The sequence below is a fragment of the Scomber japonicus genome, chromosome 21, assembly GCF_027409825.1.
Source record: "Scomber japonicus isolate fScoJap1 chromosome 21, fScoJap1.pri, whole genome shotgun sequence".
NCBI lineage: Eukaryota > Metazoa > Chordata > Actinopteri > Scombriformes > Scombridae > Scomber > Scomber japonicus.
The window spans coordinates 14,706,133-14,732,091 of NC_070598.1; the positions used below are offsets into that span (position 1 = coordinate 14,706,133).

General features: G+C 40.0%; 1 protein-coding gene across 1 annotated transcript in view; it reads right to left on the reverse strand.

Annotated features, from left to right (window-relative positions):
- Positions 1–25,802, reverse strand: part of mtrr (5-methyltetrahydrofolate-homocysteine methyltransferase reductase) — a 295,323-nt gene extending 269,521 nt beyond the window's left edge. The window contains exons 1-15 of the mRNA XM_053342757.1: positions 25,754–25,802; positions 24,154–24,298; positions 23,697–23,850; positions 23,398–23,515; positions 22,742–23,264; positions 22,492–22,605; positions 22,222–22,378; positions 21,981–22,069; positions 19,929–20,109; positions 15,982–16,024; positions 13,927–14,107; positions 13,203–13,321; positions 7,665–7,757; positions 3,887–4,087; positions 1,072–2,300 (exon numbers count right to left, since the gene is read on the reverse strand). Coding sequence (XP_053198732.1) covers positions 2,156–2,300; positions 3,887–4,087; positions 7,665–7,757; positions 13,203–13,321; positions 13,927–14,107; positions 15,982–16,024; positions 19,929–20,109; positions 21,981–22,069; positions 22,222–22,378; positions 22,492–22,605; positions 22,742–23,264; positions 23,398–23,515; positions 23,697–23,850; positions 24,154–24,298; positions 25,754–25,779 — 2,289 coding nt within the window. The 5' untranslated portion in view covers positions 25,780–25,802 and the 3' untranslated portion in view covers positions 1,072–2,155. The remainder of the gene's footprint in view (positions 1–1,071; positions 2,301–3,886; positions 4,088–7,664; positions 7,758–13,202; positions 13,322–13,926; positions 14,108–15,981; positions 16,025–19,928; positions 20,110–21,980; positions 22,070–22,221; positions 22,379–22,491; positions 22,606–22,741; positions 23,265–23,397; positions 23,516–23,696; positions 23,851–24,153; positions 24,299–25,753) is intronic.
- Between the last annotated feature and the right edge of the window lie 157 nt (positions 25,803–25,959).

Genomic DNA, 25,959 nt, shown 5'->3' on the forward strand with positions numbered 1-25,959 from the left:
GCCACTGTGAACCTTTTTAATTATGAAGCCGTAATTTAAAACTTCATCAGTCCTGGGTGGATGCTGCACTGGGTGACATAAGCAAATGGCAGGCACTCCGTCTTACAGTTGGGGTCATTTTTTAAATGTAGATGAGGGCATGATAATAGGGTGGGTAAATAAAGGTAGTTCAGCTCAAAGTGTACTTTCATGGTTCCACAATTATTCTTATGCACATGAATAATAATCACAGATGTGTCACTTTGATGAAATTTTCCTTCTTGTTACAGCATGCATGCAAGCTTCTGTCATTTCTCCAACACATAACAACACCAACAAATTGGAGTCATTCATTAAATGCAGGATATCCATCATTGTGTGTGTGTGTGTGTGTGTGTGTGTTGATGAGATTGGTGGTGCTGTTAGGCGCACACAGCATCATTATTTTGATTTTGTCCTCCTCTGCTCCTGTGACTTGGCGAAGCAGCAGGACACTGAGAGATGAGGGTGAGGAGGTGCAGCCAGCTGCGCTTGGACAAACACAAGGACAGCTCTACCTTCGACAACATTGTATTAAACCAATTATTCATTATCAGGGACTGTTCTCGGCGACAGTGAATATTTTGTTTACTCGCCTCAAAAATGTATCGAATGGGGTGCCATCTACAGCAGGCAGTAGAGATTGTAAACATGTTTTTCTCTCCCTTCCCTACAAGAGGATAAATAAAAAGACTGCTGTTAGAAGATTTAATTCTGAGAAGCCTCTCTCTGGGGCTCTGTGCTGCGTTAAGAAGCCCATTGCGAAAAAGCCTTCAATTAGCAGAGTACGCCTTCATCTTCTGACCAAAGTCACCTTGAACAATCAAATTATCTCGAAAATTTAAATAAAAACTCATCATTGTCAATCATTCAGACTTGATTATCTCCCAAATAATTTCCATTGCGTGTCTAACATGCCAAGAAAACTTCCTTCACCCCAAGTTGCACACCCACACACTATAAAACTGTTTGTATAAGGTCGTCTGAAATAAACACACCTGTATGTCTGCACACTAGAAGGAAAAACATAACAAAAGAAAAACAGTAGATGACAACAGTTTATTTTAATTCCTGATCACGCAAGGCACAGTTGTGTCTGTTTTAACCACAGTTTGTGAGATGTTAGCTTGGTTCACCTGAGTTCAGCGTCTCCAAAATGGCGTACTGCTGGGTATGTGGGGGCAGACAGACACAAACAAAGTTAGATAAATTGCTCTGGCCAGAGCGGTGCATTATCATTGAGATTCACGCCCTCTGTACTTAGAAGTTAACACAGTATCATGATAAATTACTCATGAGTGTCCTCATCTTCATGGGTTTCATTTATAAAAAAATTTAATTTAGCTTCTTTCTTTTTTTTAGCATCACATGCATTAAAACCTGATTACCAAAATATGATAAAAAGGTTAAGTATATCCACAGTGTTTTGGATGATGACATGAGAATAATAACTTTAGATGTACACAACATAATACTGGAGCAACAGCAATCACACCAACTTATTTTGGAATTGAAACACATTTTTACACCATTAATATGAAAAATGAAAGAATTTCTACCAATTAGGACTTCAGAGGTACTGTGCATCTGTGGTACACTACTCTGGCAGTGGGCTGGTTTGGCAGGTTCCAAAACAAAACTAACTCATTAAAAAATGATTTCTTGTTTTTCCCTGTATGACAATAAACAATTTACTGTGCATGTGTTGTTAAAGAAGTACAGATTGCTGTGCTGTTTTCATCTAGGTTGGAGCGATATCCCACTTTCCTTCTCATCAAAATCACTTCATCACAGCCGCTGAAAGTAAATGGCTTTTCCCAAGACAGGATGAACAGAGAGAGCTTGTCAACACTAAAAGCATTTTCACACTGCAGGACCAATCTCCAGCACTATTGCCCCGACCAAGGTCATTTCTGTTCAAACAGCAAAGCCCAAAATGATGTAGAGAACCGATATCCCCGGGTCAGCATGGTATATTCCATCTTGGTAGCGTTGGGTGGTGTAAAATACCTCCGGGCTTCAGCATCCACAATTTTATGGTTCTAGAGGTTACAGCTGAGCATGCTGATTTTTTTTTTTTGAAGGTGTAGAAAAGCCCAGTGGATGCTGCAAAATACCCTTATCCCCTCATCCACTGTTAGCCCCAGATGTCCTGTAAGTAGCGTTTCTCCTCTCTCAGCCCTGCCAGTGCTTTCATGGCCTCCAGTTGGTCAACCTGAAGCTCTGTTTTGATCATCTCTATCAGGGTGTCGTTCACATCCTTAGCCATGTTCTTAGCATCCCTGGAGAAGGCAGAAATAGTGCAAACGTATCAATAAAAACAGCAATGTAATCGTAAGACATGTTTTTCAGACAGTGTGAGATATGTGTCTGAGTGCTGTGGCAGACTAATATTTTCTAAAACCAGCAGGTGCTCGCGGTCCTGGACTACATCCTGGAAGGAAATTGCTGAAATCTCTATCTTGCTGTTGCAGCATATTGGAGGGAGATTCATCATCCTGTGGACCCAAAGTGATTTTTTTTTTTGACTCTAAACAATTCGTGCAGTTCGGATGTTTCAGACATCATTCAATCTGAGGTAAGTTAAGCAGCCTGACAAAGACTGTGACACTGACATGGTCTATGCCTATGTGTGTTTTGCTTCGTCTCGTCTTTGTACTGACAGAAACAATATGCTGTGATGTGGGAGATAGGAAAAAAAGGGAGTATGTATACACTATAGATGCTACAAACTGTACAAGATGTTGCATCACTGTGTGGGCAGCAGCAGTACCCTGGGTGTTTGAGAATTGTTGTGTTGCTTCAAAAAGAAGAATGAAGGTCTTCTCACTCTATAACGTGTCCACTTTAGCACTTCAGCACCTACTGTTAACTTTTCATGAGTGACTCGATCTTGACACCAGGAGAACACAGCAACTGCACTTGGCAGCTTCCGGATACAGCTTGGTTCCGTCAAATTGTGTCTCAATTGTGATGGAAAGAAAAGCTGGAAGGATAACAAACAGTCTGTCCTCAACCACTCAAACTCTCTTTCTGTCTCTTAGTAAGACTTTACTGCTAAAAAAGAGACCAGACCCTATAATAGCCTGTAAAATGTTTGTTTAGATAGTCAAAACTATATTAACAGAAATAGAGATTAGATTTTCAGGTCATACAGGTTTATCACCTATATTTGTACATTGTTGTGAAGTATAGTAAATATGCCTTTACTGTTATTTATACAGTCCAGAAGTTAATGATTTAGATAGTTACACATTTTTGTTCTTCAGGCTCTGTGCTTCATTGCATTCAATTATAAATAAAACAATGGATGGTACATTAAAGTGCCAAGTCTCAGCTTTTATTTGAGAATTTCTACATCAATATCTCCCACACTGTTCTTTCCATATTGATGTAAACTTTCTCAAATTGAAGCTGGGACTTGGCACCTGTAGTATACATTATTTATATCAAATTGAATGTGCTGAAGCACAGAGCCTGAGGTACAAAAAATGTGTACCTGTCCAAATACTTAATTTCTGAACTGTATGGTGTATTTTCTCCTAGGTCCTACTTTATTGTGTCATGTGCTATATGTATTCTGCAAAGCCATTTTGGACAGGTCTGTCTTGTAAAAAAGGTGATCATCTCAATAGACTTTGTGGTTAAACAAAGGTTTAAAAATTGAACACCTGAAATGTATGATTAAATATTGATTTTCTGTCAGTTGTGAAAAAATAAAGCCATCTATACAAATTTACTTAGGTTTATTTAAGTAAATTCCAGGCTTCAGTGTCACAAGTTGACGTGACAAATATAGAGCAGGTATGTAAGGATAGGCAAAATGGAGAAACAGCTGAATTATTATCATTATGGCAGTCAGTCTTACCCACAAACATAGAGGCGACCGTTCTGTTTGAGCAGGATATTGGTAATTTGCGGGCTGTTCCGCAGCAGGTTGTGCTGGACATATCTGGCCCGTCCTGCTGGGGCGGCCGCCTCCTCCGCCTCCTCCTCCTGGTCATCTCTGGAGAAACACACCTTGAGGTGACTCAGGGTACTGCTGGACACAAAGCCCTCCAGCTCCTCTCTGGAAAATGGAAATACGTATGTAGAGACACATCCCATTTTTGTCAACTCAACACAACCAATCATTTCCTACATCAAAGGTAATTACTGTGATCTTGGATAGGTTATTTCTGGTGAGACCTATTTCCAAAGATATTAATGATGCTGCTGTTTTCGACCAAGTTTGTGGGATGTCAGCCTTCCTTCCTTGGTTATATGGGAGAAATACAGGTCCATTTTTATTATTGTTGGGAAATAAAAGTAGAAACTACTGGCTTAATAATGTCAGGTATTAAACATGGTTTTCATATGGGCTGTTTATCCTTCCATATGTAGCACTCCCTTAAGCCCCTGGAACCTCAGAACATTTCCTAAGAACAAAAAAATCTGTCAAACTTGATAAAACAGAACACTGATGTACAAAAGGTCTATGCAAAACTGTGCCAAACAGCCAATTTGTCTTGTTAAACAAGAGTAGTGTAAAAAAATATGGATTTTATAAGCAAGGTCGAGTCACTGTTCTAAGTGTATTTTTTACAATCAATCCTCCCTGCCTTGCAGTCGGGTGTAACCTTGCTGCCTATTGGTGGTTTGCTTGCCAACTATTCTTTCTTCTGCCTCAGTGTTTTTACAGGGCCTGGGGTGCTATTGGAAGGGAAGGAAGGAGGAAGGTGGTAAGGGAGTAAGTTTTACCATCGCTCACAGCATCTTGTTTAAAGTTAAGCAGTCAGAATGAGTAGAAACACACGCACAGCCATGACCGCACACACACTCATAACAAGCCGCTGCTCTGAGATCATGGGTGAAGGTCTTCGCCTCAGGGGTGTGTGTTTTTGCAGTAACCCCTAGACTAAAAGAAGACATTTTTACTACCACATACACCACAGTGTCAATACTGTGGGGAGGGATGAGTAGTGTTATCTTAGTTTTGTGTGAAATGTCCAGAATTGTTGCTTCTTGTGCAATGTTTACAACCTCACCTTTGATTGGAGTCATTACAAGAATTTATTTTGAGCAAGATGTGGTAAAATGAAGTCTGTCTGTACATAAGAGCACCAATATGAATAGGAAGAAGAGGGATGATTCTCTCATTTGTTTGACTGAATGTTTGCATGAATATAAATCATCATAGACAGATAACTATGTGAGCAGAAACTGGCAGATGAGAAGAGACAGTTAACTTCTTGGTACCGACAAAAAGTCGAGAGAGAGCCAAAATCTGCCAGGCTCCTCAGTGTGTTTATACACATAACAGCCTGTGGCAATATCCCGGACCCTAACGTGAGCCCAGCAGGGCTTCCAGTCCTGTTTTCCTTACAGCATGAAATTACATGCCATAAAGAGGCTGAGAAATCGCAGGGAGGGGAAAAGGATAAGTGCAGAAGAGGGGAGAGGGGAGGACTGGATGTCTGGGTGTCTGGTTTGATGTGACAGGCAGCCAGATTGGCATCAACCTCTCACAGGGATGTTAAGTGCTGAGGCTGATTGAGGTTCATCGCAAGCCTTGTTTTTTTCCCCTGGTGGAAAACTCAGAACAAGATTGGACCATTGATCACATCATAAACCTGACATTTTGTAATGTTTATAAGCATAAACATTCATGGTATATTTATACAAGTTCAACTTCAAATTACACCCCTTACTTATGACTTAAAGTGGAACTTTGCTGTAAAATCCTGAGACATAAAAAATGCTAGAAACTACACTGGTGGTTTTCTGCATTCCGAGAAAATGCCAGACATCAAATTGCACTTACTTTAAAAGAAATCCAACAGAGATGAATGCAGGCAAGCAATTCAACTGCAGGTATGTTGTTCTCATTCTGGTAACCTATTTAAATTGAGTAGAGCTCTTCACGGGTGGCTCATAAAACACAGACTAATCGCTTTGGTCAACACTGTGGGGGTGTTCATCAGAGAAGCCCACACTGTGAACAAACACTGCCTACTACCTGGCTGTGAGTTGGTATTTAACTAAGGGATAGAGGAAACAAAGAGGAACAAACAACATCCTCTGTGATTTATTCTTGTGTGATTAAGGATGCTAATCAATTCACACTATTTAATCCGGCAAGAGAACTCGATCAGTGCACCAGAATGGAGTACATGCTCGCCGCTCATACTAGGAACCGATCAATTAGTATGTAGTCAGGAGAGAGTAAAATCAAAAGAAACGGGCCAGAACAATGATTAACTTGCCGTGAGCTGCCAGTTTGCAATGCTTTAATAACACAAGAAGTCAAAGCCAAATTAAATTTGTCTCTAATATGTTTTTTCACAGTTTCACAAAAACACAGACCCCTAATAAAATATCCAGGTAGAAAACATGTTACTTGGAGTCCAAATTTCACATGGCATGGCAGATTATTATAAAACTACAGTTCAGCCGTGTGCACCACAGCAAAAACACTACTGCTAATTAACAGTAAATATGTGCTTCAGTAGCATTTTATTTAATATGAGTACAGTAGCAAAATCTGCTTATCAAGCCTGAATCTTTCATTCATTTCAGTTTAGCTTTTAACAACTTTAAGCAATAAAAGTCATACATACATGCAATTTGAGAACTAAATCTTCATATGCGTAATATTTAGATATTTAGATATGGTAGTAATATATATATTAGGCTACTTGGGGGCTACTTTTACGTTGATGAGACGGGTTTGTTAACAAAGAGTGTTTCTGTCCAGCTAACTAATTTAAGTCCAATAATCGTTATCCTTTGTGTTCTGTTTTGTTGTCAACAAACTCCAGAGTTAAATATATGTCCATACAGCTGCTAAATACTCCATGTTCACCAGCTAGTTGTTAACTTTGTCCGTCTGTTGTTTTGTGTTGGGCAGGTAGCATACAAAAGGTTTATCGAGAGCTTATTTATTGAAACCAGCAGCATTAGAAACAAGGCATACTGTGGTGAGACTTTGTGAGCTGTAAAACCAAAACCATGAGCAGAAAGTCAGAAAAATGCTCCACAGAGCTGAGGACTGAAGACATCGAGGCTGATTCACTACAAGCAACTCTTTTGATATTACACATAGGCATTCCACTGTCGACTTAAACATTTAGCATTACATATTTGAGATAAAGCTAAATGGCCACCTGAATGTTTTGAGTACTATTTCTTGCTAATAAAAAAAAAGAGATAAAAGATTTGATGAGAGATTCGTTAGCTTATGATTTGAAGAAATCTGGATATTTTACTAACTTGGAAACAGAAACATCTAAAGGAATCCATTAATATGTGACCTCCACATTAACTGCCAATACAACACAACACTTGCATTCTTATCCATTTCTCTTACAGTAGAAATGTGGCCTCGGCGGAAATACAGTAGCTTAAGAAGTGTGTTTTCCTCCCAAACATAACATACATCCTACAACACAACCTTGAGATGAATGTTTAATACTGAGTTGAAAAGGAACACCAACAACATGTGTACCAGCAGAGATGTTCATTATGCAAGTGAAGGATTTTAGTACATTGAATGCTCTGTATCGAGGTGAAAGGGAAAGGTTAAGATGAGTATGTACATATGTAGGTATGCTATATTTATGTAGCTGTGAATGAGCAAAAAGACTGAAAAGAGAAGCCAAGTTTACCTGAACAGGTAGTCTCTGTCTCTGTGGCGACATCCAAAGAACAGCCAGGTCTCGCCAAATACCGCCTCCGGGTTCTCCTGCCTCTCCTTCTCTCTGAAAGTCAAACAACGGATGTTAGCGGTCAATCAATACCAACAGACGACCAGGCCAGATGGAGGAGAGGGCGTCCTTCCTCGCAGCAGAGGTTAAAGAAGAGTAGTGACACCATTAAGCACTGTCTGCAATGACAGTACACTGAGCGCCACAATTGCCTAATGCACAGAAACGGCTGTGCGTGCTGCAGCGAGGACATTATGTGTATTATTGCATTTCAGCATAACAGACGGATAGATCCCATCAGTATAAACAGTTACGGAAAATGAAACTGTGGCTCAGTGTGTGTGTGTGTGTGTGTCCAAAAAAAAAACAAAAAGAAAAAAACACTGCTAAAGTGATTCCTCTTGTGGTTTGGGAGTTTGGCAAAGCTCCCAGAATCCTTTGCAAGCGGCGGCAACGCAGCGGCACAAAGCAGCTCTGAGGATGCTGGTATCTATGCCGCACACCTGCTGCAAAGGTGACAGCTCTCTCTGAGATAACAACAGTTGGCCCCCAACCTTTCATGATGCCATCAAGTCAGCTGGCTCTATAAAGAGCCGGTCATTATGTGTTGCCCCCGTCTGGTGGGAGGGGGGAGGACAGAGGGGGGGGATGAGAAAAGAGAGTGGGGTGTTGAAGTCACCAGCCACGACGAGGTGCAGAGGAATACTACAGAGGGACTCTACACATTGAGACTGGGCCCTTTGTGCTGCTCTGCTGCACTCGGAGGATAAGGTGCTGCTTCCCCTAAGCCCTATCCTTTACTATTCACCAGCTGACTGAATCATGCTTTGTGTTTTTTCTACGAGCCACAAAATGAAAATGGCAGTCAACTCTTTAGCTTGATGGAGTTGCATGGTGCATAAAAATCAAGTGCAGATCTGCTCATTTAGTGCTGAAATAATTAGTCAGCTAATTGAATAATTACGTTGATTGAGAGAAAATGATTCACCAACAATATGAATCATTGATTATGTCAGTCGTTCTGGAGTGGGACTGTGATTTAATTAAATTGTTTCATGTGGGAACAATAAACAGACAAAATTGCTTTCACATTAACACGGCATTCAGTTTTCAGGTTGGCAAGGGTTTTTCAAAGATAATGAAACGTAGAAGGTATCAGGTGGAGGTTTAACCTTCTCCAACATTTGCATTAGCTGTACAGCCGCAATGATTGGTGTATTTATTGATTACTTGCCAAACTGTATTATTATTTTGATAATCAATTAATTGTTGTGAGTCAGCGATTTCATTTTTTAAGAAGAAAATTCTCTGATTCCAGTTTCCAATATTTTCTGGATTCTTTAGTCCTTTATGACTATCTTTGTGTTGCTGACTTCCGTTTCTGACTTCCGTTTTCTGTTGACAAAAGAAGTGAAAAAATAATAATCCTCAGTTGTACTTCTATACTAATTAGCCAGTGGAAAAAAAACGAAATCGATGAAAAAGTCAGATTGTGAATACTTTCAACAAAGCATTGGCCTCATTAATGAAATGAGAAGTTGACCGGTTAATAAAAAACGCTTTGCAGAAGGAGTATGTTTGAACTTCGGGTCTGTGAATAGGGCAGAGCAACAGAGCTGTTTGGCTGACTTGATCTGAAAGCTCAGATCCCGTCCATTAGCATCCTGGACGAGATTCTTCTGATCTGCAAACAGCCTCAAGTAAACTCATTTTAGTGGGCTCGTCTCTCTCTCCTCTCGCTGCCTGCCCTAAAGGGATCAATACCAATATGAAAAACCTGGATTCCATTCTGAGTAGACCACACCGGCGCCTTTCCCTGAATACAAATCACATCACATCACATACCCACACACTATAACAGCCTGCAATACAATCCCAGGGGGAAGGCAGCATCTACAGAGCACTCCATTTGGGGTTGAAATCAGAAGCGGTTGCCTTTCAGCACCATTCACATGATCAGCAGGAGGGGAAAACGACAAGGGAAGCTGAGGTGAAGACTTGGTAAACATCACAATTATCTCGTACCTTTCATCCAGGTTCTTTGCAGCTCAGTAGTGTGAGTGGTTGTTGTTGTTGTTTTAGGTATAAAAATACAGCAAGAGCAAAAAAAAAAAAAAAATGCAAAATACAACAGCAGCTTGAGGCTTAATCACTGAAATTACATTGTAATATTACACCCATATACAGTAAACATGCTGAACTCAAAATGTTTTCAGAATACAAGACAATGCTGAGAAGCAAGATGCTGTAGCTAATTGTAATCAGCTGTCTGGTTAGACTGATAAATGGAAGCTCAATATTTGTTCACACAAACTTTAACACGAGTTGTGCTGAATGGGCTGAGTATGCCTACTGGCATACTTAAGTATTAAACTGTGCAAACTGATTTTTTTTTTCCAAAAGGGAATCCTGTAAAGGAGATTAAGGCTAACCACTCACTTAAAATACAATATTTGTTTAACTGTCTCTGCTTGGAGCTAAACAGACATTGAAAATCACATTTTCCATAAAATCCTTCCATGCAAAACCACAGTAATCAATACCAGACAACTGGAGGGTCTAATTAAAATCTTCTGGTACCACCGTATGAGCGTGTGACCTTTAGAGACTATTCTTCTACTTGTTACTAGCGCCGCAACCTCAAACAAAGTACTTTTGAAAACAGCCATCGATTAACAGTGGGGGTGGAAGTAGGAAGATCGAAGTGTCCCTGTGTTGTTGTGTTGCTAACAGGACCCTTCTCGGGCCTCGGGGCTGATACGGCGCCCCGTTGACAAACTGGCGATTGTTATCTCCTATCAGAGTGCAGCGTCAGCCACCGAGGCTTTGTTTGGAATCTCAAGTTGGATTCTGTGCGATGCCGCGCGCCATGACAGGTTTATACAATCCTACAGCACAATACGCAGCTGGCAGGGGAGAGGATGAGAGATACAGAGAGGGAGAAGGAAAGGAACGAATTGGCTGAGGAGAAAATAGAGCTGAGGAATCAGTTCACACAAGTTTATTCTCTAACAGGGAAGTGAAGAGCCTCTTGGAAGAAAAAGGAAGAATACTTGAAATTTAATGAAAGCAGTTTTTAGAGAAAAAAAAGGGGTTAGGTTGCTGTATTATGAAACAAAGCTTCCATAAATCAATCAAGGTCTGAATGTTTTTTTCTTGCTCCGACAAGCAGGTCTGCAAGGACAAATCATTAATAAAACACTTGAATGTGAATTTTCAGGGTTGCTGCACATTTTTTTAAATGAAATTTCATGCTTTTTAAGACCTTTTGAAGACTTCCACAGAGAAAATTTAATATCCTTCCCCCAGCAAAATGGTTGCACATTAGGGCTGAGCTTTATGTTTGAAATCAACTTGACAATATTAATAGGGATATTTTTCTGGATATTTTTTGTCTCCATATAACAATCATATGTAAAATCACATAAATTAATAAAATAAATGGCTAATATAATGAAATGTGTCCTACTGTTACACTTAAAATGATATTAAATAAAACTCTGTGTTAAGTGTTTTCATTAAAACTTTAAATTTCTATTACAATTTGCTTGGAATTATTTATTTGACAACATTGTGTAAAGAAATGGGGATCCGTCTCACTCTCACGGAGCAGGTTAGGGTTAATTTCCCCCATTAAGACACACTCAAGCTCTGAATATACAGTATATCTAACTTTCATCCACTTTAACAGTCCATTAAATCTATAAACACCAGCTAAGCAGTCACCAAATTAAAGTCTGCTCCTCTCCTTCATGTTGGCTGCTGTGGTTCTGCACTAAAACATTATCATCGTGATTCAAGCAACTATTAGAAATAATAGGGGTGTCTTCTCTGAATCCCCGCCTGACCAGCTGTCTTCAGCTGAGCATCATCCTACTATTCTGTGCACTTCTTTAATCCTGTTACCTTTGTGAGAGCAGGTGGTTTATGGAAAACCGATCAAAAAATTACCAGAAAAAGAAACAAAAGAAGTTCACTGAGTGACAACTGAAGACTAAACCGTATTTTAATAAGTGAATCCCGTGAAGAGATATTTCTCATACAAACAGACATCACCTCAAAATTAAAGATCTATCATAATTAAAAATAAGACTTTTTAAGATATTTTATAACCTTAAATACTGAAAATCTTATTCATTACTTTTTTTAAGGATTCGCAGGAACCGTGTTTATAATATATTAGATTTTAGAGAGAAATGTTTGGGCACCACTGTAAGAATCAAAGACTGATATACTCATTTCACTGCCACACAACAGAGCTGTGTCCCTCTGGCCCAGCCTTGATCATTAAGAAGAGGCGTCTGTCTACGAGTGGTGTGACCAGGTCAGTGCTATAACCTGCGCAATCTTCAGTGCTCCCGCATCCCCAAGGCACTACACACTTCTCATCCCAGATGACCACTCATCCTTCTCCGAGCCCGCAGCAGAATAATCCGCCATCGCTTCAGCCAGTGCTGCATCACCTCTCAATGCAATCACCGCGCTGCCACCCGCCACAACAGAGCGGCCGTCCAGAGGATTTAGAGACAATTGGAGTTGACTGGGGCACAACCTCATTTATACAAAGCCACCCAAGAGTTAGACATGTCAGTCAGACTGAAAAGGCTTACGCCGCTTTCTGACAACTCATGGTGGCTGTGGGCCCAGTTCAACAGACGGGCATCAGCCTGGGTAGAGGAGCTTCTGTCATGATAAGTCTTTCTGACAGGTCATCTTCTTACAATGTTGATTTAGCTGTCAATTCAGAACCACGGAGAGTTAAACAAAATGTCACGTTTTCTTTGCCAAACAATAGCACTCCTTTAGGATTTATACTTACAGCAATGCTTTACCAAGCAGAGGGAGAACTACAACGTACTCAGCTAACAGTTAATGTCCTCGCACCCACCTCATCTGCACTCTCTAGCAATGATTTGTTTCAACAACACAGCCACCACCTACCGGACTCTTTATTTCCTAATCAATAACGCCCCATGTGCCGCTTTGACTCCAGGCTGTTCATTACAGACCGAGCCATAAATGTGTGCATTGGAGAGGGCCTAATTTACTGTATTCCAGTTGAGACCAGTGAAGCATCTGAAATAATCCCTGACATGATCACAGCCCTTGCCGCTAGATTTATTATTCTTTATGAGGTTCACATGACGTCGACTTTTTCCGGCTTTGAGCGGGGTTTCATTTTCTCTGCAGATCACAATGTTCAAGTGATGCACTTAGCATCACTTGAACATTGTGAATATTCATCACTGAGTGCACCAATCAGCACCTAACCTGTGTGTTGCTGTTGCTTGACATGAACATTTAAGTGACCTACTTCAGTGTTAGTTCTTATAACAGATATATATTGTTGGCATTGGATTGAGTGTCGCACATAATGAATTTGACTCCACTCAACAAAACTAAGCTCTTGATGGAAGAATCTCAAAATAAGCTATGTGTCTCTACATCATGTATTATGGTGCATGATAACATTGTAATGTAATATCAAAACTGCTGTACCTTTGCTGGAGGAAGCCAATGAAGGGTGCAACTCCCGTGCCCGGTCCGACCATTATGAAGGGCACCGACGGGTCAGAGGGAGCCCGGAAAAAGCAGTTGGGTCTCAAACTCATATGGATCTAGGGTCAGAGGCCATTAGAAAGCATTTAAAATAATGAGAGTAATTACAACAATGGTGAGAAGCCACTGCGGACCAACCAATCTATTAATTGATCTACTTACTTATTTTAAGACATACTAATGAGAAAACTCATGAGCTTCAACTGAAATCCATAGAGCCTGTGGTAGAGAGGATTTACTTGCTTTAATTTAAATTAATTTTTTAATTAACCACACATAAGCAGGCCCACAGCTTGTTCTTTTTTTAGTGTCTCAAACATTAAAATTGAGTGTCCAGAGAAGGCTGAAACATTAAGTTGAAACAGGTTCAGTCCTAAATGCTTTTAGTTCCCCAGTTTGAAGACACTACGCAATTTTCTGATATTTTGTTCTACAGTTGCCTTCTCTTTTATTCAAGAACCTCTTAAACTGTAATATTTGAAGGATAATGGGTGGTCTGGCTCTCTTGGCATTTTTATAGGAACAATCCAAACTAAGACAAAGACAAAGTAAGGATGGTGTAGCAGGATTTTAGCCTAACCATAAGTACTACAGGAATCTACTTTTTCTATCCTGGAGTGAGCATGTAAGCCATTTCAGCCATTTCCAGCGCACTACTCATTACCTTTGGCAGAGCTGGGCTGCTGGAGGATTCAGCCTTCCCAGGGAAAACCAGGACAGGATTGATGAGGTCAAACAGCCAACCGGTACATAGGCCTCGCCTCCCGGCAGGCCGGCCGGTACATGCTGGGAGCTCTACCACATTGAAGACAAAATGCAGCTTTCCTGGGTGCCTAAGACAGGAGCTATAGAGATGGGGCCGTAGAGAGTTTGAGATGTGGGAAGAGAGGGATAGCGAGAGGCAGCAGTGAGTGTGTGTGTGTGTGTGTGTGTGTGTGTGTGTGTGTGTGTGTGTGTGTGTGTGTGTGTGAGGCATAAAGACAGACAGTGACGTGCAGGGAGATTCACAGAGATGAAGTAGAAAATAGTGAAACACAGAGACAGGTGGAGAGAGAACAGAAGGGTACAGAAAGGCACAAGCATTACAAGGGAGGATAAATTGTCAAGGCTAGACAACAGTGCTGTTACAAAAGAGTCACACAAACCACCTTTAGAAACATCCAGCTGAACAACTGCTGATCAAAGCAACAAGGACACACAGAAATTTAATGTGATACCAATTACAAATATGGACATAGCACCAGAATGATAAGTGTGCTAAATCATGAAAAAGAATTTAAAAAAAATAAAAAAAATATGCAGCTGCAAGTGAAAAAAAATAACTTTCTGTCTGTATTGCTTCAATAAAAACTAGCTCTCCGTCCTCTCCGTGCCAGTCTCCACTGGCGGCTGAAGAGCCTCTCATGCACTCTCATCGTTCACTCTCCAGTTCCTGTGGGCCACTGGAGACCTCTATTGACCACAGCATCAATAATGCAGGCCTCTAATGTCTCTGCACCATCTGATAAACTACAGCCACCATCTCTCCGCTCCGTTCCCTGTCTCTCTTACAAAAACACACACACACACACACACACACACACAAAAACACACATAAGCAGCTAAGTGAGGGGCTAATGAGAGGCACTGAGAAGTTTTGACGTTGTGTTAGATGTTGCTGTTCCACATGAGCTTTAAAGCAAAGCTAATGGGTAATAGCTTAACAGGAAGAGCGAATCAATGACAGGCTAAGTGAGGAAAAAGAGGAACATTTAGGCCTATTTAAACCGAGGACGACTGGCTACAGGCTGCACAGTATTTACAGTCCACTCATTTGTGCAGTCCCATACCCCCCCTTACGTTGAGTGTAGTAGGGAACAACAAAATCAACAATTATCCACAACAGAGTCTGACAAAGGAGATCTATAAGTGGCAGATACCAGATAAACACCTACATACACAAATAATTACTTTAAGGTCTATACATCAAGATTAAGATTTCCTTTTTTTCCCAGGTTTGGTTTCTAAATGTCCCCAAAATTCATGTGAAAATGCCATATCCTCTTCCTTCCTCCTGAAGCTTCCCTTTGACATTACAGTAAATAAACCATGTCAAGTGATCATTTGAAAGGCTCAATCCAACACTTTGAAGGAGTTGGCAAAATATTGGCTCTCCAGTGTATAGCAATGCATTTCCCAGCCACTAATAGTGTAAGATCAATATATATTTTATCATGCAGACTCCAGTTGTCTAGTTGAGTAGTGCCTAATAAACAAAGTGGAGGATATAGTGATATATCATGATGCATGGACAGGGGTCAAATATCAACATCGAAAACGAGGTTAGAAGGTCACAAGACCAAAATATAATGCAGAACATAGTTTGGGTTTTTTTACATAAAAGATTTTTTTACATTCAGGGTCATTTCAAACTTTTTCCATATGCAAACACTGTTTTGACACACTGGGTTAGTCAGTCCAAAATATGGCAGATGTTTCAGATTAAGCTGAAACCACACCCAAGGATTCAAATCTTCATCTTTGTACAATTTCTTAATCGATAGTAATCGTGCAGCAAGGAAATACCAGTGGAAATGATGAAGATTTAAGCCTTTATGATCACATGTTAATATTAAGACAGACTTTGTTATTCGTAATGCTTCAATAAGAACACAGTTGTGTCTAGTTTTGTACAGTATAAAATAAAAAAAACTCCACTCTTATTTTTCTGTCACCTTACCTGGCTGCTGAATAAGGCCGGGGCTGCAGTTTCGGCAGATGCTCTGAAAGGCAAGCACAACTGTCAATCATCTTTTCCGTCTTGCTCAGATTTTGTTACACAAGACACACCCATGACAGATAGGAGACATAATAAGCGAAAGTCATCTCAGCCTATTGAGACGTCCTACCTACCAATCTATCCTCAGTTACTCCCACCCAGGTTACGGTCTTGTTTCTAGGACACACTTCTATATTTATGAAATTACAAACTCAGGGTTATGGAATCCCAAGTGTCCAGATGTGGAGCTAGTAAGAAATAGATTGCTTATGCAGAACTTATTTCAATGCCAGCCATGAAGGTGCCCTCTTTTGGGTAATATGCAGAGTGCATTCCATTCATGAGGAGGTGTCAGTGAAATCAGGAAAAGTTATAGGAGTTATAGATAACTTTTTGCCCCGTAGCAACAGGATAGGCAGTTTGTTATGCTGTGTACACCATCAATTATTTGGTGTGGGCAAAAAGAGTGAGTGATTGAGAGTTGGATCACTTGTGCTTGCTATGTACTCCCTTACATTTTATTGGTATCTAAATGATAGATGAAGCTGGAGATGTAAATCCACAGCATAAGTAGCAGCTGAGGCCTTTACAATAACACATTTTTCTGCTAAATTGCTTAGAAAGACAAACAGCTGGATTAAATCTGCTCTCTCCCTCTCATTCTGGATTCTTCTGACATCTAAACAGCTCAGGGTGTTGGGGAGACCGCTCGGCACTTTGACGTCCATTTCATCTCTTTGAGAGAAAAACAGGTGATATATGGCACACTTAAAAATGACTGTGAGAGAAGGTTCTCAACAAAAACACGGCAGCGAAAAAAAATCAACAGTCTCAGGCACTAAAGAACAGACATAATGATGTAACCAAGACTTTATACATTCAGTTTGATAAAATATGAATATTTTATATAGAATTACGTTGGTCGTTATTTAAGAAGATCTTTGTGTGCCCAGTCAAGATCTTGTATTTGACAACTACATGTTGAAACTGCACAGCCTAGAAGAAGCAGACCAGATTTGTTCAAGGCGTCATCTCAATGATATAGATAGAGGATTAGCTTAATTTTGTTTTGATTATTCACAAAGTGAAATAAATAAATAATGAAACGACCATATATTCTGAAAAAGAAGTTCAAATGTGAAGACTTAAAGGCTCAAAAGTTATTAATGATTGGTGGGGAAAGTCATTTTACAAGGAGAGCACAGATTACAGAATAGCCTTGCTTTGATATAATCAATATGCTTGTACTGTAGATACAACCTACAGCAAGTCATTTGTATAAAAAAAACCTTCAGAAATAATTAGAGCTACGCTGCAACACAAATGGATTTAAAAAATCATTATTGTTTTCACAGTTTCTCAAAACAAAGGGGCAGTAAGTAACACCTTAAAGGACGAAATCTTTTTCAACAGATCATTTTCCCATCATGGAAACACACATCCTTCCATCGGTGTGTGTATCGTGTACGTTAACAAAATCCCTCGCCTCTGCACAGTGCTCAAGTTGCTGCCTCTCTATCACAGAGTGACAGCGTATGTCCGAAACAGAGGACGATCAATCCATCATCTCAGATCACTGCACTATGATGATACTGCTGGCAGATACAAAGGATACATCACTTTTAAAATCTTCGAGTGCGAGACTTTTTGTTGCAGTGAATGGCTTGAGGATACATCTTAAATTTTGTATTTAAAAAAAAGGTATGATGTAAAATACAGTCGCGGGGTCCCTGCTATGTTTCCACAATTGGTCTTGTTCAGGGTATCATCGATCATACTGCACAATATAATCTATTCCATCTGAAAAGTCTCCCTGCGCTGCAATTTATATGCAGAAGTACCAGTTTAGTGGGAAAAGAATGATATAGAAATGTGGCTACACATAAAAATTATTCTGCTTAAGATACATGGATAGTTTCTTTGGCTGCATGTGAAATTAGAGAGGTTTTTAGCATTAAAGTATTAAGAAGAATCCACCAAAGGAAGATTTACTTCTTTTAATAGCCTAAAAATGCTAATTTCAAGTTACTTCTGAGAAAGGGACATGCAAGTGCACGCTCTTACAAACCATTTAAGAGTTTTTCATGGCATTTTATTTTATCTTAACTGTATAAAATGGGAATGTGTGATGTGCAGTGTGTTTTCTTTGACCGGAAAACTTAATTTTGACTTTCAAGCTTTTCTGGAGAAAGCAGGGGGAGATCCAACCTCTTGGGATACTGAAACATTCGCTTTACTTAAGTTTGGTCACAGTGAGGTAGGAAAAAAAAAGAAGAATAAAACTGCACCCTGCTATAATTTCATTTGAGCTCTGCCGTAAAGTAAATTGAAAAAGATGCTCATGGACAGCATTTAGTTCCCTGGGGCTATGACCTCAAAGTTTTCATCTGACACACTATATGAAAGAATGGATCATACGACAAAAGAACTGACTCTGGGAAGCAGGTATCTTTCTCAATTTATACCCAGCATTTACTTTTTTACCCAGCCTGCATTTGGCGGAAGACATCTGTGTTGAGCCACATCTCTCTGATAGTTAGAGTATGGCCACATAAACTCTGATCAGCAAACATCTTCCTTTCAGTCGGGGTAATGAACCGAGAACAGTGCAAAAATACGGTGTACTTTAAAAGTGACGCAGGGTTGACCATTAACCTCTGATCTACGCTGACCCCTGTGCGCTCACGTCCTTGTGAGTCCCAGTGGCTCACCGGTAAACAGCTTCCTGTCCCCCTGCATAACAGCTGTTGTCCTGAAGGGCCTCCAGCACTGCATTTTTCACCATGGCACGATTGTCCCGATTGCCAATTTCTGCATCAGTTCACCACTGAAAAAGGTGCTGCGGTTGGCAAGTAGGCCAAAAATAACTGACACTGGCATAGGCCAGGAGCTGTGACACAGCTGTTTTAGAGGACAACTCTACTTGTATATAAAGCTGTAGCCAACTAATTTCACTGTCTGGTAAATTTCAGTCAAAGCTTATTACATCTACACTGAACGGTCAGCCAGTTATCTTAATGAGCTGAGAGAAAACAATACTTTACTACCAACAGTTGGTTTAAAGGGTCAAAGGAGGGATGGCATAGCCAGCAGACGGCAGCAACAATTTATCAATAGTCTTAGCAGAGAGGGAAATAATGAATACAGCGAGAAATATCTCCTGACTCACAAGTGCAGCACTGCTATTATGTTTACAGAAACTGTGACACAAAAAACATATTGGAGCTATGTGGTCCTCAAAATGAGACATGGAAATGAGTGTTGATCCTTTTGGGAGCCCTCTGATGTACACTGTCTGACCATTCTGTGTAATTAAATGCTCCAACACAACCAGCCTTGAGACTAAGTTTGTGATGCTCGCTTTTTTGAGGCTACAGCAACCCCTACTGGATGGAAATGATCTGGACAGAAAAAACCTAAACTGTTGAACTAAACTTCAACAATTCAGAATGCAAAACTTATCATAACCTGAAGTCTTTTTATGAGATAAATAAACATTTCTGAAGTCAGTTATTCCACTGATGATTTATACAGGTGCAGACTAAATCCCAAGCTGGTGTCAATCACTGTAACTCCCCTGTTTGTGTCAGGCAGCAGGGAACCTAGCGTTTAATTAAAAATGCATCTATTATAATAAATTTACTTAAAAACTAAAAAGACAAACATCTTGTTTTTTCTGTAGTTACGAGGGAATTGCCAAGCATGAGATCCACCTAAATGCTGCGTGACATCTAGACTGAATAAAACAAAAACAGTTAAAGTAAAAAAAGTGTTTTTTCCAGGTTTTGTGCTTCAGAGTGGTTTTCATGTTGCAAGGACAGTTTTGACCCTTTACACATACTTGTTATGTACTCTGAGGATTATTGATCTTACAACTGAGGGACTGAAATAACAGAAGGTGCGCTGACCTATGAGGAGGTGAAGAGGAGGCGAGCAGGATGGGAAAGCCGCAAGGAGCTCTAAAAAGCTGAGGCTCTGGTCTCTCACGTACAGGTTGTAGTCTGCAGCGCCTTGTTTACTGCAGAGCTCCTGCAGTCTTCTCTTCTGCACACTGTCCCTTGTATACTCCACCAGCACTCGGAGAAACGCCTGACAAAGAGAGAAGGGACAGAAATTGAAAGTAAAGTCATTTGAAGCTGTTCTAAACCTCCATCAGCAGCAAAGGTGGCTTTTCTTTTCTTACACAAGTTTCCATTCCAAATATAATACATTTTCTGACACTGCCTCAATGTCATGCTGCAGACATGCCATTGAAAAAAGTCTTTGTATGTTTTCCAAATAAATGAAAACTTGATGCCAGAAGCCTTACTAGAGCTGGACCTTGACACCAGACCATTTATGAAAAGCTGCCATTTTAACACATTTATTACATAATACTCTCTCAGCCTTGCCTGGGTAAACCCATGCTCTATTTCCAGCGACATCCCACTTGGCTCAGAAAGTTAGCATGGCCACCAAGACAAACTTTTCGCCTGAGATAGGGAATCAATCACAGAACAGGGAGGCGGGCTCAAGGCGATGATGCCCTTAGAGCCTGTTTACATCCAGCATGGCGGCCACGGAGGTGCAGCAACCGTTCAAAGCAGCAGTAGATTGTGTGCTAAATAAATTGGAAGGCAAGTTCACTTTGAAAATAGAAGAAAAACTTGCGCTACATGATTTTTCCTTCATAAAAAGGATGTGTTCGCTGCTCCCTACAGGCTCTGAATATGTCATTGTGTATCGTTGATTGGCTGTAAGTTTGTCCAGTAGCGTACAGAAGCATTTGATCGACATTCATTGATCTCGCCTCAAATACGAGAAAATGAACGGCTCCTCACCAGACCCTACCTCACTTGTGGTAGGGTCTGGCGTTAGCCAGACTACTCTCAGCCCTCATAAAATTGCCATTTGATCTTTAAATGCTTTTGAAGCTACTGAGAAACAAGCTTTAATCCTTTAACAAATTAATCAAAATCAATTGATACATTACATTTCCAATAGACAAGCTGCTGTTAAACTGGTATCTCATCAGTTGCTGTTGTTCTTCTTAGAAAGGATGATGTCAACTACAGAATTAAAAGGGATCATGAAGAAATATTACAATGCTTCTCCTGAGCAGCTTTCGGAGGGATTTTGTTTTATGCCACATCCATTAATTACTTTGACAGAATAATCAGAACGTCTAAACATTTGTCATGCCCAAGTGTTCTGTATAATTTCAGTGATTCATAACAGTTTGTGTGCACGTACGCAGAGATTAGTGGCATGTTTTTGAGGCTTGTATTGGGAGAATTATGATCTGCACCTTCCAATAAATCCCATGCAGCCAGCACTTAACCAGTATTTTAATAAGTGTCACATAATTGCATCTGTCACTGTCAGGGTCTCTGGATGTTTCTAGTAATAAGATTCTCACATTGGTCTGAGGAGAAACAGTAAGCAAGGAAATGTGGAGTGTTTAATGCAATTTCATATATTACAAGAAATTCCTTGACATTGTGCAGATTAAATATTATAGGAGTTGTGAATGCTTTAGTGAAACTGATTAACTGCTTGGATTACACAGACGGGTGTTGTAAAATAAAAACTCTACTGCCTTATAAGTCTGTACACAACATTTTGACCTGTAACGATCAATTTGTGAGCAGAGATTCAATAAAACTGAGGAGAAAAGAGGCCCTGTACGCAACAGGAAACTCAACAGATGGTAACTGGTACAATTAAGATGTGCCATATCTCTCTGACACATAATCAATTTGATTTAGACCACATTGTTTATTATGTATAATCAGTGCAGAAATCAGCAGTAATATTTCCCTTATGCCTATCCAAGTTATATCCTGTCATGTACCATATTATTTAAAACATTATTAAACAATACTGAGATTTCTGTATTTAATAAAATAGCTGTAAGACTGCTGCCATATTTTGACATTTGACTAATTGTCCTCCTTTTGTCATTCAGTGTTTGGACATACCTTCTTAGGAACACTTCTGATCTCCAGACACCATGTGAGCAAGTACAGCAGAGAAATGTTCTGGGGAATGTGGGATGGCACTTGGGCACCTACAAGCAGGGAGGAAACAACATGTCAGAATGATCATAAGAGGAACATAAATGCAAAAGGGAGCATGCAGTGTGCCATCAACATACAAGGAATACTATGTTGTGACATATTACGTTATGCGCATGTTAAAATATTTGACAGGTGCATTCACCTTTTTTCTTGGTGTCTTTGCGTAAAGAAATATGAACACAATGTTTCCTCTGATCCTGAAGACCCAGTCTGTGGAGCAAGTCCTCCACCTCAGAGGTCCTGTTTGGGCAGACAACATCAAACGAATCCCCTGGCTGATAGGTCATCATCGGGTAGGCCTTAGGATGAAAAAGAAGCATCTAAAACTGCCATCTACGTCCGTCTGAAATTATGTTGCAGGTTTAGAAAAATACAAAAAAACCCATAAAAAACATAATTATGTCAAGCCTACAGAGATGTCCATTTCTAGGAGAAGGGCTGTCTTGACTGAATCTCCTCTGGTCAGCTGAGCTGCCCTGGATATGGGTACTTCATGAAGAGCCTCTTTGTTTGATTGCGCAGTAATCTGAAAGAAAACATTCTCATTCTTCATATAAGTGGGCAAAATGGAAAAGAAATAACTCAATTTGTACAGGATCTTTAGGATCTTTAAAAAGGAGAAAAAAGTGAAATATGGGGAAGATATTGATTTTAGCAGAAACATCTTCCCTCACCTCTCCGTCTACTTCCTGAAGAGAGACATCGAGGTAGGGAGGAGGCAGAGTAGGAACATTAAGTGATGACTCAGACAGTGGGGGCATCGAGCATGTCAGTGAAGCTGCCAAAGCAACATGGTGAACTCCAGCACCCCCAGTCTGTGTCTCCGGTGCTGATGTAGAAACACTGGCAATGCCACCAGGCTGGGAAGCCAACCTGGGGCTCCCTGCAGGGGATGTTGGCTTGAGATCAGAAACAGCAGTCTGTGTAGCAGAAACTGAAGATGAAGCAGCAGATGCAAATTTGGAATCAGATTCCACAGATGCTCCGGCTGACTCGCAGTTCTGGTGGTCAGTGAGGCTTAGGAGGTTTAGCTGGACATCTGGTACGGATGAATCAGGAGCTTCCTTTGCTGAATCGCCCACCTCCCCTTTAAACTGGCCAGTCCTATCAGAGGCCATTTTTGATAGGGCTCCTTTGATTGCTTTCCACAGTCCTTCAATCCAGGGGTCCAAAACCACCTCCAGCCTAGAGAGAACAAAGTACATGAGACGATAAAGTGACAACAAGGTAATAAAAATAAAAACAGAGCTTTGTGGGTAAGTTAAAGTTCAAATGTTTTAAGTTGGATGCTTACACTTTATTTCTCTGCATTACTTACCCTACACCATCATCTGCATATCCTGTCGCATAAAACTGTTTGGCTCCAAGTTCCTGTAGACGACGCTCAATTGTCTTCCCACAGTTGCAGAAATTTGCATAATTTGTGTCTCCTAAAGCTGGAGCAGACAGATGACAACAGATGAAGATTTCTCAAGCCAGCTACTGTTTAGAGAGTAAACAATATGCAGTGCTCTGCATTCAAATGATTTACATAAATATGCTTTGCAAATCCAGCTCCCTATCTGGACAGATGAACTGTCAAAGCAGCTACCTCAGACCCCTTATAATGAAATTTACCTAAAAGTGCATAGCAAAGGTGTTTATAGTGGTCAGTGGAGAGGGTCTTCTTCTTGATGTGCTTCACAAATTGAAGGGTATTGTCTGGCGGTTCCCCATCTCCAGTAGTTGACACAATAAAGACCACTGGGGCATTCTCCTTCTCCAGATTGTACTGGAACCAGTTATATGATTAATTATACAGTAAATGTCCATCAGGCAAAATCACTTTCACTAAGTTGCTATTGATGTGTTGAAACTAACAATTTTTTCATGATCGATCAATTAATCGCTTGTCTATAAAATGTCAAAATGGGTCAAAAATGTTCATCACTATTTCCCAAAACCAGAGAATTTGGAAATGTTTTCTTTAAAAATGACTCCGAATGAAAGTAGTTGGTGATTATGTCATTTCATGTGTTTTTGTGTGTCAGCAGCCAAGCAGTACAAGAGATGTATAATAATGTGCAACAGCTACCTTTTCGTTCTGATTCAAGCAGCTGAGCTCAGCAACCAGTCCGTGCTCCTCTGCCTCCTCAGTTATCCCTTCTGCTATAGACTGAGCTTGGCCCTTCTGAGACCCGTACAGAACCAGGAACCGCGGCTTCACTTCACAGGGCATCCTAAAGAAACCAGAGAAACAACACAGTCATTTCTAAATGTACATATCCCAAAGAATAATTACTTTAACTGATGAAGCAGGGCAAACTAGTGCAGGAAGTAGTTGAGAGAACGTGTGTGAGTTTTATGGTGAATATACTTATAATTGAATTATTACTTATAGCTTATAAGTGAAGTTCAAGTTTGGTTTTTCTCAGCTTTCTTAACGTTACATAATGCAAGATTAGACAGGTAACAGGTGAAATGCCACAACTGACCAGGCCACCAACTGTTTAAATTGTGACCCATCAGTGTGGGACACTGCAACAAAATTCAGCATTTCCACTATCCCCATTCACAATTTTAGACTTGATGTTCCCCCTTTATGTTCCTACTGCAAAAAGGAGGTTGAGTCCTTTTCTCTTTTGTTATGCCCAAATTCACCAAAGCAAATTTTGGACTCAAGTGTCCTTATTCACCTAGGAGACTCATAAGGTCTCTGTGTCTATTACAGAAAGTGCGGTCTTATTTTTTAATGTAGAGCCAAGTTGATAACTTGATAAAATTGCAGTGCCTTTTGGGCAAACATCATTCACAAAGGTAGACTACTTGTGCTTTTCTTCCAAAAAAGACTTGTTTTATGTTCACTTCAGATATTCTATGATTCTGTCTGCAGGGTATCTGCAAACAAAAAGCTTTAAAGACATTTCATCTCTTGAGAAAAATTGTGGACAATTTTCCCAGAGTTAAGTTGGTTTGCAAAATTGCTCATTTAATTTCTAAGTTAGACTTCTTTCTATCATCTTTTTATATTGTGTAGTTTTATCTGATTATGTTTTTGTGAATTCTATCATTTTATTTTTCTTAACATTGTATTGTAATATTACTGTGTTATTACTAAGCGTTTCCTCTACTCTAGACAAGACATTTGAACAAAATAATTTAAGAAAATAAGTGAAAGAAATGTGAATGCTTCTTATTGGTGACACCATTTAATTTACATAATTAAACAAAAAAAGGGATCAGACGAATACATGTCCATTTTAACATGTAATTAAAGGGTTTTAAGAGTACATGTGTTATTATGTTTGTGTTTTCAACAGCTGCCGTCACCAACCACTGACACATTCGGTTGGAAGTCACTAATTTACACGGTCACTCATTAAACCTAAACACCGGACGTTGCGTCAGTTTTGGTCATTGACAGCATACATGTGTTTCCCACATTACCGCCAAGTACACGTGGATTCGAGCATGTTATCTATTTAGTGAAATCTAAATCAATGTGACCCCAAGGAGTCAATCAAGTTACACGTTGTAGCTAGTAAGTGAAAACTAACGCTACATATGACAGCAAGGAGACTTGGCCCATATCTAATGTTACTGTTGCCTTTTCCGAACTTAATCTATCCAGATAAAACTTGAATACAATTATGTAAGCTAAGTGTCAGAAAAAGTTGTCAGAAAATAAACTGTACCTTTTCAGGACCGCTGTAAGATTCATACACTACGAGTCCCAGTCCCTCCTGTCGGTATCCACGCGAGATTAGGACACCGCGTGAGATTGAACGTGATTGGAAGAAACCACATTACAAAGCTTTTTTCTTTATCCACTTTTGACTCTTTAATATTTAAAATAAAATTCTTCTAATGATGTTTCGGAATTATTTAAGAACAAATGAAT